The sequence below is a fragment of the Octopus bimaculoides genome, chromosome 2 (genome assembly GCF_046866305.1).
Source record: "Octopus bimaculoides isolate indiv1 chromosome 2, ASM4686630v1, whole genome shotgun sequence".
Taxonomy (NCBI): domain Eukaryota; kingdom Metazoa; phylum Mollusca; class Cephalopoda; order Octopoda; family Octopodidae; genus Octopus; species Octopus bimaculoides.
Window position 1 is genome coordinate 109064977 of NC_142929.1, and position 13770 is coordinate 109078746.

General features: G+C 35.4%; 1 protein-coding gene across 1 annotated transcript; it reads left to right on the top strand.

Annotated features, from left to right (window-relative positions):
- The first annotated feature begins 271 nt into the window (after positions 1 to 271).
- On the top strand, positions 272 to 12343 carry LOC106880449 (cyanocobalamin reductase / alkylcobalamin dealkylase). Its single transcript, XM_089347480.1, has 4 exons — positions 272 to 819; positions 6233 to 6427; positions 11042 to 11194; positions 11758 to 12343. Exons 1-4 carry the CDS (start codon positions 739 to 741, stop codon positions 12064 to 12066), a joined length of 738 nt encoding a protein of 245 aa, XP_089203606.1. The 5' UTR covers positions 272 to 738; the 3' UTR covers positions 12067 to 12343.
- Positions 12344 to 13770: the final 1427 nt, after the last annotated feature.

The following is a 13770-nucleotide window of genomic DNA, read 5'->3' on the forward strand; positions in this document are numbered from 1 at the left end:
ACGTACATACCTACATCTACATGTATATATAGATGCATATCCGGGTACAGGACGTCAGAAAAATGAACGGGAACATAAAGCACAAAAACGGACTTTGTTTACAGACAACAGAACGAACAAATAGGAAAACAGACGAGCCACTTATGGAATTATTCCTTCATCAGCTGCCTCTATTCTGAACTAGGCGTGTGTGTGTGTGTTTCCTCTATGCACGGCCTAACCACTGGCAAATTTGGCATGAGGGTTTTTCATGATTCGGGGAAGGTTCTAGCGGCGGGGGGGGGGGCAATATATGTGTATGTGTGTGTGTGTGAGTGTGTGTTTACATATGTGCCTGTGTGTATATGTGTGTGTTTATGTGTGCATGTTTATGTGTGTGTGTGTGTTTATGTATGCGTGTTTATGTGTGTCTGTGTTTATATATGTACTTACTTATGTCTGTATATACATGCAACTTTTCTTAGAAATGTGAATTCTAAGAAAAAAAATTTTTCTTCAGATTTACGTAATCCACGCCTTTGTATGTTACTTGAATTCTGAGAAGTCATTAGTGTGCAGAGTATTATGCGCTATACATGCGGGGGTGTGTGTGTCAAATATATATATATATATATATATAGCATCTCGTAAGACGTACGCAGCGAGACACACAAAGCTCCGAAACATCGTTAACGTACAGTTGTCTCTCTTTGAGATATTAGATAATTGTTTATTAGTTACGACTCGTACAGAATCATCATGGTTAAAGAGGCAGAAGAAATTGTTCGGTCGGTTAACGAAATCCTCGCTCCATTTGGTTTTGAGGCACATCCCTTCAAAGTACGTGAGTTAATAATTATATATATATTTGTTTCTTTGTCTTTAGTGACATATAGTAAATAAATCGAAAACAACTGATGTTTGGTGATAGCACGTGCTGGCCATTTTACGCAATTTATTTTGTTGACAGAATTTGCGGTTAATTCTTATATGAAGCGTTGACTGAATTTTCACTACATATGTCAAATGTAAAACTATGGAGATGTGAATCACACCTGCTCGTTCGGCCGATGTGGATCACACCTGCTCGTTCGGCCAATGTGGATCACACCTGCTCGTTCGGCCGATGTGGATCACACCTGCTCGGTCGTATTGTAAGTCTGCTCTAGCTGGGGCTGACTTAAGTTGCTCCATAGAATTTGGTTGTACATTCTTTGGGGGCGAATTTTCAAATGTTTTTGTCTCTTACACTCTCCTCTCTTTGTAAATAAGTATTTTACTGGTGTGCTAGGTGTGGTCGCATACTAGAGTGTTTTGTATATTCTCCAGACTTTATTTTAACTAATTGTTTAACTACTCGTTAAGGACTGTTTTGAAAATTAAGTTCTGTTTTATTAGTGTTTTTATTTTCGTCTAGAATTATAAATTTGACAGTCTTTCGGCACATCCTTACTGTAATCACTGACCTCGATATATTTAGATCGATATATGTCACTTGGGGCTATATATATGCCTAGTTCATGCTATATATAACGCCTAGTTCATATATGTCACTTGGGGCTATCTGTTTCTATTGTCAGGAAAAGTGGGTACTCATATATTAATAAAAAGGGTGGGAACATTTAGAGGTCGGAAAAATGTTTAGTGACGTTTCTTCCGGCGCTTTAGGTTTCGAGTTCAAATTCTACTGAGGTCTTCGCCTTTGGGAGGCGATAAAGCATTATTACTGACCGTGTGCCAAAATTAGAAAGAGTTATTTATCAATATCAATGAAATACATATAGTTAACAAAAATATATTTCATTAGTGGCATACCTACACAAGTGTGCCCCCACCGACTTTATTTCCTCATGACTTCCAGAAAATTGGATATTTTTAATGAAATTTTCAACAAATAAGCTTTATATGGTGTTGATTCTGATTAAATCAGAATTTGTTGTGAAAAAAAAAAGACAAACAGAAACAGAACAATTCCCGGAGGGGGAGAGAGGAGTTTCGGTAAATTCACACGAGTCGGTTTTGTTTCCTCAACTTTAAGAAAAACAGTACCATTATATCGGGATATGATGTGAAAAGAAAAACGGTGAGCACGCACACACACATACACAATTTTTTTTTCGGAATTTTAAGTTTCACTCTATAAATGTATGTGATGTGTGTCAGTATGTATGTGTGAAAACCCACTATTTTTTTCTTTCTTTCTTTTTTTTTTTTCATATTAAAATCCGATATAAACGTAATCTACACATTCTGAAAGATATTTGTTGAGAATTTCATCAAAAATAATGTAGTTTTCTGAAAGTTATGTGGAAAGAAACTTTTTTTGAAACTTTTCTCCCCACCCGCGGAATTTTTCTTTTTTTACAAAAAGCTTCGATGTAACCGGAATCTACATCATCAGGAACGTATTTGTAGAAAATTTCATTAAAAAGTATTCATTTTCCTGGAAGTTATGAGGAAACAAAGTCAGTGGGAAAAGGTACTTTGTAGGTATGCCTCTTTAGTTCGTTAAAGGCGATTTTATGAGGTTCCCGTCTTTTCCAACTGAATTATGTACGAAAAAGAAAATGTTTTGTTTTGTTTTTTTCTTTTCTTTTCATCAGTAATCGAAATTTGATTTCGGAATCCAAATGCATAAACAGTTGTAATTTTCTATAGCACTTAACCAATACTACTAGCATACTACTTTCTTCTATGCAGAGCTGGATATGAAGAAACTATATAGTACAAGCTGATGAAAACAAGATCCCGCAAGAACTGTTGTGTTTAGAAACTTACATAAATCGGCTTTCTTTCGTTTTAACCGGCTAAAAGATCTGTGACGCAGTGTTGTTTGTCATCTAGCCTATTTCAATATTACACTGTAACGTTTTTATCAGCAGCTGTTATTGTTGGCTCCCGGGTCAACATTGATCAAACACACTCTAGCTGTGATATTGATATTTTTTATAGGACAATATTAGCCAACGTTTCCTTTCTTTAAAAGTGATGAGAATGTGATGTGAGCGACATTTGACTGCTGTTTCTAATGTCTATGTAGAGACTCTGTTGTTTCCACAGATCATCTCAAACAGATCTGTAACCATCCTGTCCTTTCTGCTTCCCTTATTCTCTTTCTTTCTTTTTTTCCATGGTGTAAGCAGAGAGCCTCACCATAATCTGGTTGATAATTTTGATTTTTTTTAAATACTTTTATTTTTGGATGAGATATTGTATTTTCTTTTATGTAAACTATCAAATTTAGCCTTAACACCCAGTAGGTCTGAATACTTAAACTCATCTTTTCTTTTTGTTTTTCTGAGGAAAATAAATCAGTTGTACCAATCTATCTCTTCTTTTTAGAGTTGGTGTACTAATATTTGGATTTATGGAACAACAATGTTGTTTGAAGATTGATTTTAAAAAATGATTTTGTAAATAACTTGATACTCTAAAAAAAGCTAATTGAATGCCAAATGTATTGGCATTCAAAAGTTTCACTTGTAAGCAGGTAAAAGAAAAGAACCCCCAAGAAACTGTAAAAATCCATGGAAAAATATAAAAGATTGAATTAACCTCTAAGGCTCAGTTGTTAGTGTACACAAATTCTATTGTTGTAATATCCAGCAGTCATGATTAGAATAAGTTTTGCTGATGAGGCATTATTAGACTGACTGAAAATTTAACTGAGTTGTCACAGTAACCCTGAAGATCACACTCACCTGCACTGCATTCCATATTTAATTAACTGTAACTAATTAAAATTTTTCAAGGTGTCATCACTGCCATTTTTTTTTTTCACCCCAAGTAACTATTTATAAAATTAAAATGATTACAAAGCCCTGGTGTCCAATGAGTTTAAGGACTGCATCTCCTATATGTTGGGCCCTAGCACCTGCAAAAGGAAGTGCCAGTGGAACATCATTTGGTTTGCCCCACCTTTTTCACTCAATGTTAAAACTTGTGAGGGAAGAATATTCCTTAGGTTAGCAGACAAGCACTGTATGCAGACACACAGGTACAGACGCTTGTTCAATAGGCACAACCTAAGGGTCCCCTTAAGTTGCACCCCCAACATAAAAAGAATACTGGCAAATAGCCATGGAAAGTGAGCAGAGGCTGGTTGTTCATAGTGAGTACACTGACTGCCCAGTGATGAAAAACTATTGGTCACTCTATGACTAGACATATATTTAACTTCATGTAAATACTTTACTGCTCTAACTTTAGAGTGTGCTTCTTTTTTGGATATATGATACACTGACAATATACAGGGTCATCAAAAAAGGTTTCTGTGATTTCAAAATGAAATAACTAAATCTGTATTAAAGGTATACTATTTATTTAAACACCAAAACACAGAAAATCTTAAATTTTTCTTACATTACTTAGCAGGTTTCGATATGAGCTCGCTTTGTTGCACAGCAAACATCTAAGCAATAGTCGACCTCCCTCTAGGTGCACTGAATCATATCAGGATTCAAAGTTGCTATCGCCACATGGATTGTCTCTCTTAGATGTTGCAGATCCCAGATTTTTTCTGCATTGACAATGTTCTTAAGATAACCCCAAAAGAAAAAGTCCATAGGAATTAGATCAGGGCTTCTAGGTGGCCCCAAAACAGGACCATTCCTTCCAATCCAATGGCCAGGGAATCTGTTGTTGAGAGCTCAAATTGTCACACATTATGGCTGTAGTGAGCCTGCACTCCATCTTGCTGGAAAATTACACTTATTCCCTTTTCTCTTTCAATGCTTGCAATTTGACAGAACACATAAATTTCTAGCATGTCCAAGTAACTAGTGCCCATAATCATGTTTTCTGCAAACATGAAAGGGCCAACAACATGGTCGTGCAAGAGTCCACACCACACATTAACCCTGGGCGAATCACAGAAAATTTTATTGGGTTGCTGAGCTCCCCATATCCGACTGTTATGTCAGTAAACACAATCATTTATGTGGAATGTTGCTTCATCACTAAATAGAATTCTGTTAAGATAACTATCAGTGTCATGAATTTCTCTCAGCATTGTTACAGCAAATTCATTGCATTTAGGCGTATCTGTCTCCTTAATTTTATGTCTCATTTGAATTTTGTAAGCTTGCAGTCTTAGGCGTTTATGCAGCACATTTTGAATTGTTGTTTTAGGCAAACAAAGTTCCAAACTATGTCAAGCAGTGGACTTCTTAGGACTACACAAACATGATAGTCTCAGACACTCCACATTCTCTTCCGATGTGTGTGACCAGCCTGGAGATTTCTTAATGTTTACATTTCCAGTTTCTTTAAACTGGTTAAACCAACGAACAATGGTTTTGTTTGTAGGTGGATCTTGTCTATAAGTAGACCGAAAATTACATTGCACTAAAACAACTTACTTAAACTCAGTGTGCCATGACATACACTGTACTTTCTGCTGTACAGCCGCCATGATTGCTGTCGAGTAACTGGCCAGTGGCAAATATTAAAATTCCTGTAGTTGTTATACAGTCTCACATTGATTTCATACAGATCGCTTGCTTATAGCTAGTGCAAATGACAACTAAAATCACGGTAACCATTTTTGATGACCCTGTGTGTGTGTGTATGCATGTGTGTAGGTATTTATATATGTATACATACACATAAATACATGTATTTATATGTGTACACATTTATATATGTACACATACATATTTATATATGTACACATATATATGCACATATACATATATTCAATAAATTATTGAATACTTAAATTTTCATCATGTAATTTTGCAATGAAACCTATTGAATGTTATTTGATTTTGAAGCATGTTTTATTGTTACAGAACTTTCTCCTGCATCTTCTTCCTTTAAACCTTTTATTTTGTCCTTTTTTTTAAAAAACTAGTATAGTATTTTAATAAATTTCAAGATTTAAAAAAAAAGGTGTAATCTGTTTTAACAACTGGATGCATTTTCACCCTCCAAATCAATTCTCAGATATATTTGTGTGTATGCATTTGTTTGTGTTGTTTGCTCGTGTATCAACACTTTTTTTTAGTCAGTAGTTGTGTTTGTCCGTTCCACAACTCAACAACAGTTCCAATATGCAAAGACCAGTGGAAATGAAGTGTCTTACTTGAAAACAACAAGGGTTGGTGTCAGTAAGAGTACCCAACCATTGAATACTGCCACAATACAACACATCCAACTAGTGCCAGCATGGAAAAAGTAAACCTAAAAACTATAATGATGATGAATGTATTTATTTACTTACTTTTGTTTTTGATTATTCTTTCTCTTGCAGGTAAAATGGTACAATGATCTTGTTGGACCAAATTATAAACTTAAATACCATGATGATACTTTCGCATTAATTACTATCAGTACTCCTCAAATGTTTGAAAAAGGATTCAAACCATTCATTTATCATCACTATAAAAAAGGTGATATAGATCCTATTGATCTTTGTGTTAAGCATTATACGGAGAAAGTACAAAAGGTAAGTTTCATGTTGTAACACTCATTGTAGTGGTGAGCAATTCTTGCATAAAATTTGTCAGAAAATTGGGTCATGCAGTTTAATATGATGGGTTGAAGTTATACTAATGGCTGAAAAGGGGTTCCTCCATAGGATCCCTATAGTAACATTACTCGACAGAGTGGGAAGCTTGGAGATTATGGAGTCTCTTCTGGCCAAGCCACTATTTCTCTGCATCGAGTACTATGGACATGTGATTAGAGTTTTGCAGGAAAGAATCACTAGACAGAGTCTTCAAGCTGAGCCAACCAGGAGGAGATCTAGGGGTTGACTAAGAACAAGATGGTTGGACAATATTCAGAGTCTAAGTTGGTCACACTTGGGAATCCAACAGGAAAGGGCAATGACAATTGGTTCTAATAGGACCCTATTAAGGAGATAATTGAAAACTCTACCCTAATGACCCTTTTAGGAATAGTTGGTGGAAAAGATAAATGGATGGGTTTTAGCACAGCACAGTGTTGTGGTGAAGGAGAGAAAGAAATATTGTAAATCAAAAGAATAGTGTTAATATAGAATGTTATGGTTCAATGGAGTGGTAAGTGGTGTATAAGATAATGTAATACATAATGTAACGATGGGGTAAGTATTATGAAACAATGTCAGTATTATAAGGTGGCGAGCCAGCAGAAACGTTAGCATGCTGGGCGAAATGCTTAGCGGTATTTCGTCTGCCGTTACGTTCTGAGTTCAAATTCCGCCAAGGTTGACTTTGCCTTTCATCCTTTCAGGGTCGATAAATTAAGTACCAGTTACGCACTGGATTCGATGTAATCAACTTAATCCCTTTGTCTGTCCTTGTTTGTCCCCTCTATGTTTAGCCCCTTGTGGGCAATAAAGAAATAACAATGTCAGTATTTTACTTGGTGTTACAATTTATTGTGTCATGTGATATCACCTTGCACAATGTTCCATTGCATAGGACATGTAACAATATCACCTGTACTTGCTTGTTTAGGAAAGAGAACCAGAGCAAGTCATATGAATGAATAATGCCCACTATATGAGTAAATGTTGTAGGCGTATGTTGAAACATTTCTATTTTGTAATCTGATTTCACATAATAAGGCTTCCCAACCATGTGGTTAATAGGTGTATGTATGACTGTGAGCTTAAGAAGCTTACTTCACAATGACAAAGAATTGGAGCAAATAGTGAAACAATGTTCTGGTGAAGACATATATCTATGTAGGCATGGAAAAATGAACTGTAAGTGATGATACTGTTGATAATGGTGATGATTAGATATAGCTAATTCACAACATAGTGACATAAGATTTCTAGCTGTAGAATCACAGGAAGGTTACAGAGAAAGTAGGCTTTGTGTGTAGCAGATGTGCAAGAACAATAAACACATAAGATATAAATTTTCTCAAATACTCAAAGGTATCCTTAGGGGTAATAAATACTTTCTATTACATAGGTTATACTTTCTGTAATGTAGGTGACCAAATTAGCAGGATGCACTGAAAGCATAGTTGCTAGAATAAAAATTGGCTGACTAGAGTTCAGAAAGCTATTACCTTTGTTAGTAACAGATAGTATGATGCTTTTGTATGAACAGGTATGCTACATGGTATTGAAACATGGGCTGTGCATGCAAAGGACATGAGAAGGCTTCAATGCAATGCAGCTAGCATGCTCTGCTAGATGTGCAATGGCACTGTGCATGTACAACAAAGTGTAAATGTGTTGATATAAAAATTGAGTATGAGTGGCATCAGATGTAGTGCACAACAGAGAAGACTGCACTGGTACGGTGCATATGGATGAAAACAGCTGCTTAAAGAAGTACCAATCACTAAATGTGGAGGGCACCTCTAGAAGAGGAAGACCTAAAAAGATATTGGAAAGAGTGGTGAAAAATGATCTTCAGATGTTGAGCCTAACAGAAATGATAAAGGTTTGATATGATTGGTGATCTACTGTGTTTGAGAAGATCCATCCAACTAAGCAAAATTGAGGCCATTAAGCATGTTATGTCCATGCCCCATGCATACAATCTGCTCCTTATAAATCTCTCCTCCACAACCCATCTTCCTAATACCTCCTCCCTCTCTCCACCCATGTTCATCACTTGTTGTATTCCCCTCCTCCTCTATCTCTTACTCTCTCTCACACCTACTTGCACACAATATGTCCCGGTTGAGTCTCTTCCTCATAACATATCCTCCCAACACCCCCTCCCTCTACCTGTGTCTGCTCACTACAGTACCCCCTCCTCTCCATCTCTCACTCTCCTTTTGCAATCCTATGAATTAATCCACCTTATCACCCTATCCAATCCTTGGTCCCACTTATATATACCTCCTTGTAACTTAAGTGTAGATCCCATCACATCTTCACCATCTCTCGCTCTCTGAGGTAGCCGTGTATCCTCTTCTACAAGACTCATTTCTCATCTTCTGTTCATACTCTAATTTTATATTACCTGACACAAAGCCTCCTACCTCAATACTACTACAGGAAATCTTTGGCAAAATGATGTTGTGAGCAGACTTTTCTGATCTTTAGTTGTGTATGTATGAAGGATTGATTTGTGTATGCAGGATATCATTGAAATAGTAACCCATCTGCTGTTCAGTACTGTTAATATGTGGATTAATCTTGCTAATTAAGATGGCTTCTTTTCTCAAGTTCCCAGTGTTTCCTTCTGTAGTTTCAGTGCTAAACCTGGAAGTTTTCAGTGTAGAATTTCCATCAGTGCTTTTTGACAGAAGTTTTAGCACAGAGGTGTCCTTTAACACTTACTAAAGATTCCATGCAGTGCAATGGGTCTGAAACTGAAATCATGTATTTGGGAAGCAAACTTCTTAATCACACAGCTATACCCGTGTCAATGAAATTTTTTTTTTCAAATGCTTGTAAGGTACCCTAGAATTGGTTGATGCCTTATTTGATCTCTTATCTTACTGAGTGTTCTGAAAGTATTGTAACCCATGAATGTGTGTTTGTCCGATGGTACTTCTGATGTAGAATTCATTACATTTGCTACTTGTGATTTTATACACCATGTAAGACTGCAGACATATTTTAATCATTGATCAGACAATTGGGAAATGTACTTATGGCACTGTTTTGTCTTGATCTGCTTTTAGTTAGGACCCTCATCAAAGAGAGTCTGGAGTGTGCCAGTCATATATTCAGTTTCTCCCTATGGATCCATGGCAGACTGTAGCAGTTTCTTTGCTAGAATATGGTATTTTCACCAAACACATTATTCCTGGATGTGTGAGTTTTGTGAGGTAGACTGGTGATGTCCTGGCATTTGGTAAAAGAGTTTGGATAACCATTCTCCATTAGGACATTTTGGAATTGCATGCTATTGGTCCTTTTGTTTCCTACCTTTCTGCACTTTTTGCATATTCTGTTAATCTTATTTCAAATCTAGGCCATCGTAGTTCTGATGGGTAAGAATGAATTACATTGCACAAATAGCCCCTGTATGCCATTTTTCTGTAAAATTTGTGGAGATGAATCCCTTGTATGTTCAAAATCAAGTCGAGAGAAGGAGCCAGTAATGCCTTCCCCTCCAACTAATATTTACAGTTGACCATGTCACCACCTGTGTTCATCACTCACTGCATTTCCCATCTCTAATCATCTGTCACTCACCTCTCACTCTCCTGCAAACATACACACCTACCCATACCACTTACATTCACCTTAGAGTAAGGCCATTTCCCTCAATACTACTCCTCTCTTGATTGAAGCGTCTTCTCTTGAGTTACTTGGTGACTACACTAGAACCAGTGCCATGTATACTCTGTGAATTGGTTGGCATTACAAAGGGCATCCAGCATGCCAAAGCAGACATTGGTGCTTGGTGCAGTCCTCTGACCTGCCAGCTCCTGTTGAACCATCCAACCAATGCTAGCATGAAAAATGAGCAGTAAATGATGATGTATCATCATTATCATTTTAATGTCCACTTTTCCATGCTAGCATGGATCAGATGGAATTCATTGTGGCAGGTTTTCTATGTCTGGATGTCTATCGTGTCATCAACTTTCATTTGTTTCCCAGTAAAGTAGTTTTCCCATGGCCAGACATATTTTCACAGAAAACTGGAAATGAATGACACCACATTAATGATAGTGAAGCTTACTTCTACCACATGATGTCAAAACAAGGGGATACAAATACACACATATTTACATACATATATAATGGGCTTTCAGTTTCTATCTATCAAGTCCACTCAGAAGGCTGTAGTTGGTGTGGGGCTATATTAGTGGACACTTGATCAAGATGCCTTTTAGTTGGGAAGCAGACTTCTTAACCACACATTTATGCCTGTGAAATATTGTTTTCGAATGCTTGTAAGTTACCCTAGAATTGGTTGATCCTTTGTCTTATCTCATTGGATGTGGTTGTTTTGAAAGCATTGTAACAATGTAAGAATGGATTAAAAAATATCAGGAAATAATTATTGTTGTTAGCAACAAAATAATTCTCTTTTCATGTGTATGACATATATTACGATTTCAAAACTTGATTTCATGTATACTTTCCTTTATATTTAGTTTTAACCCAAATATTGATCTCATTTCTGAATTTCATTTGCTCTCTTAGCCACAGGCTTATCCTGATACAGATCTGATATATGATTTTGACCAGAAAGCTCCTCAACATTACAGTATACTAGTACAAACAGCTGCACATGTTGCTGGTGCTGCATATTATTATCAAAAGAAGGATGTGATAAATAATCCTTGGGGAGATGAGGTTTGTTATTTCATGTTGCTTTTATCAAATTTATTGCTATTGTGGTCTCATAGCTTGCAGCTGTTAACTCTACAAGATTAATAAAATAAATACCAGTAATAATCTAATGTCAATTTATTGATGATAATCAATTATAAAAGGAAATTTCCCTTTTACTCTGTGAAATTAAATGGGCATTTAAACTATTGTCAATATCATACATGTACTGATTTACTAATGTATATTATTTATCACTTTATAAATCTTTATTGATGTTAGCTGAAATTTATATACTAGAAATTAGGTTTCGATTTTAGGATGATGAAAGTATTTAAAAATCCTTGCTGAAAAGTAAAATATCCTGGGTTTTTATAATTACTGCATAGGAAACTCTGTTACAACACATTCATCCATACTATACAAATCCTTGTATTCTTTTTTACAGAAAACAAAACAAAAACAAAACAAAAGGAAGATGAAGATAAATGATTAACAAATTCTTTTTCTATTTGTTCACTTTGATATTGTAATGTTTATTAGCAGACACAACCTGGAAAAATTATTCATTTTCTTTACTATTTCAGAACATCTATGGACTTAGTATTCATCCAAAATATGGTGGCTGGTTTGCCATAAGAGCTGCTATTATCTTTAAAAATCTCAAGTTTCCAGACTTAAAGAAGAAAGACCCAGTTGATATTTTACCAGATCAAAAGACTAGAATAAACCTGTTAACTATGTTAAATAAAGATTTTAAATATTGGGAAGCTCGAGACATAATAGAGGTGTCTGAAAAATATACAGAAGAAGCCATTAAATATTTCAAAACAATGCCCAAAAACAGGTACAAATTAATTGAAGAAATGCTGGCAAACAAGAATGACAATGCTTAAATGCTTCTGTGACTTATTATATATTCTAATGCAATAGCTTATTATACATGTATTCTATAACAGATTATGTATTTACATTTTATAAATGGTATGGGGTATCGTACATGTAATAAAATGCAACGTGTGTCTTTTCGGTCATGCTGGTAGAAAGAGGCTAAAAGAACAAAGGTAGTGAGACTGAGTGACAATCAGAAGTGCTAAATGAAGGAGTACTGTAGTAAAGTGTTTTCTTCTGAAATCTCTTAATGAAAATAAAATTGCAAATTTTTATCATAAATTGTATTTAGATTGTTGGTTTATCACACACATGCACACACATTCATATGTTTCCATGTGTAGTCACATGCATGGATGTATATAAATATGCATGTGCAACTTTGAGTATATATACATACACACATGCACATATATACACATACACGCATGCACATATACATAGACACATGCACATATATATATATATATATATATATACAACAATTAGAAAATGGAGGATAATATGCTGAACCCAACTACTTGCAGATGGTGTATCCCATTGAATTCATAGCAAAAGTGACAAAAAAAGAAAGAAAGAACCAAAGCACAGGTGTCTATGTTATTTTGCCAACCTGGTTTACATATAGAAGTACAAAGTACATAAGGAATTAGAGGATGAACAGAAGTTTAATCTTACAGCTGTTTCGGCCTAGTTTTAGCAAGCACCATTCTATCCGAATATTCCTTTCCGGAGTGATTATCGGATGACATTTTGAAATGGGGTTACATGCCCGAACCGCTAGGCCTCTTCAGAGATTCACAAAGGGTTTCATACAAATGTAGAGCAAGAGGTAAAAACAGAGGTTTGGTAGAGACCAGAAGAAAAACAACAGCAAAAATAAGATAGAAATAAAAAATAAAAAATAGAATTAAAATCAAAATCAAAATCAAAATAAAAATAAGGGTACAGCAGGAAAAAAAAAATAATAATAATAATAAAGAATACATAAATGAAAAATGAAGGTATAGCATGTGGGACATGCAAAAATATAAAAAAGATATATGTCAAAAAACCCTTAAAAATACAAGGCACACAAAGAGCCTACAACCATTATAAATAGGTAGCTATAGACACTCCAATGCATATATATATGTGTGGGTTCGTGTGCACAACCTTACTCGGATGTCCCCTTACTCCCATGTGTGCATATACAAGTTTTTATAAGCAAACATTCCACCACATACGTTGTTTGTGGCATCAGCGCTATTAGCCGTATCTAGAAAGCTGTAAGTGTTTTTTAGAAAGGAAGTTGGGTTCAGCATATTATCCTCCATTTTCTAATTGTTATACAAATTTGGGGTAAAACCTCCACTTTTACCCGCTCCCATTGATTGCACTTAGTATAGTACTAGTGTAGCAATAATTGGGTACCCTCCCAGCAGTATACTGGATAGATACTATCCCTTAGTGGGTTGAACCCCCAACCCCTAACTCTCTCACGTTATATATATATATATATATACATATATTTGATTAATAAATTCAAAAAGGGATAAAACTCTTTTACAAGAATTTTATCAAACCAGTGTGTAAAAAAATTCATAAGGGAAATTTCTATTCCCAAGAATATAATTATTCGTTTATATTTATATAATGGGCATTACTACACAAAGTCCAGTGTGTGGCATTATTTTTCTGTAGTAATGCCCATTATATATATATATATA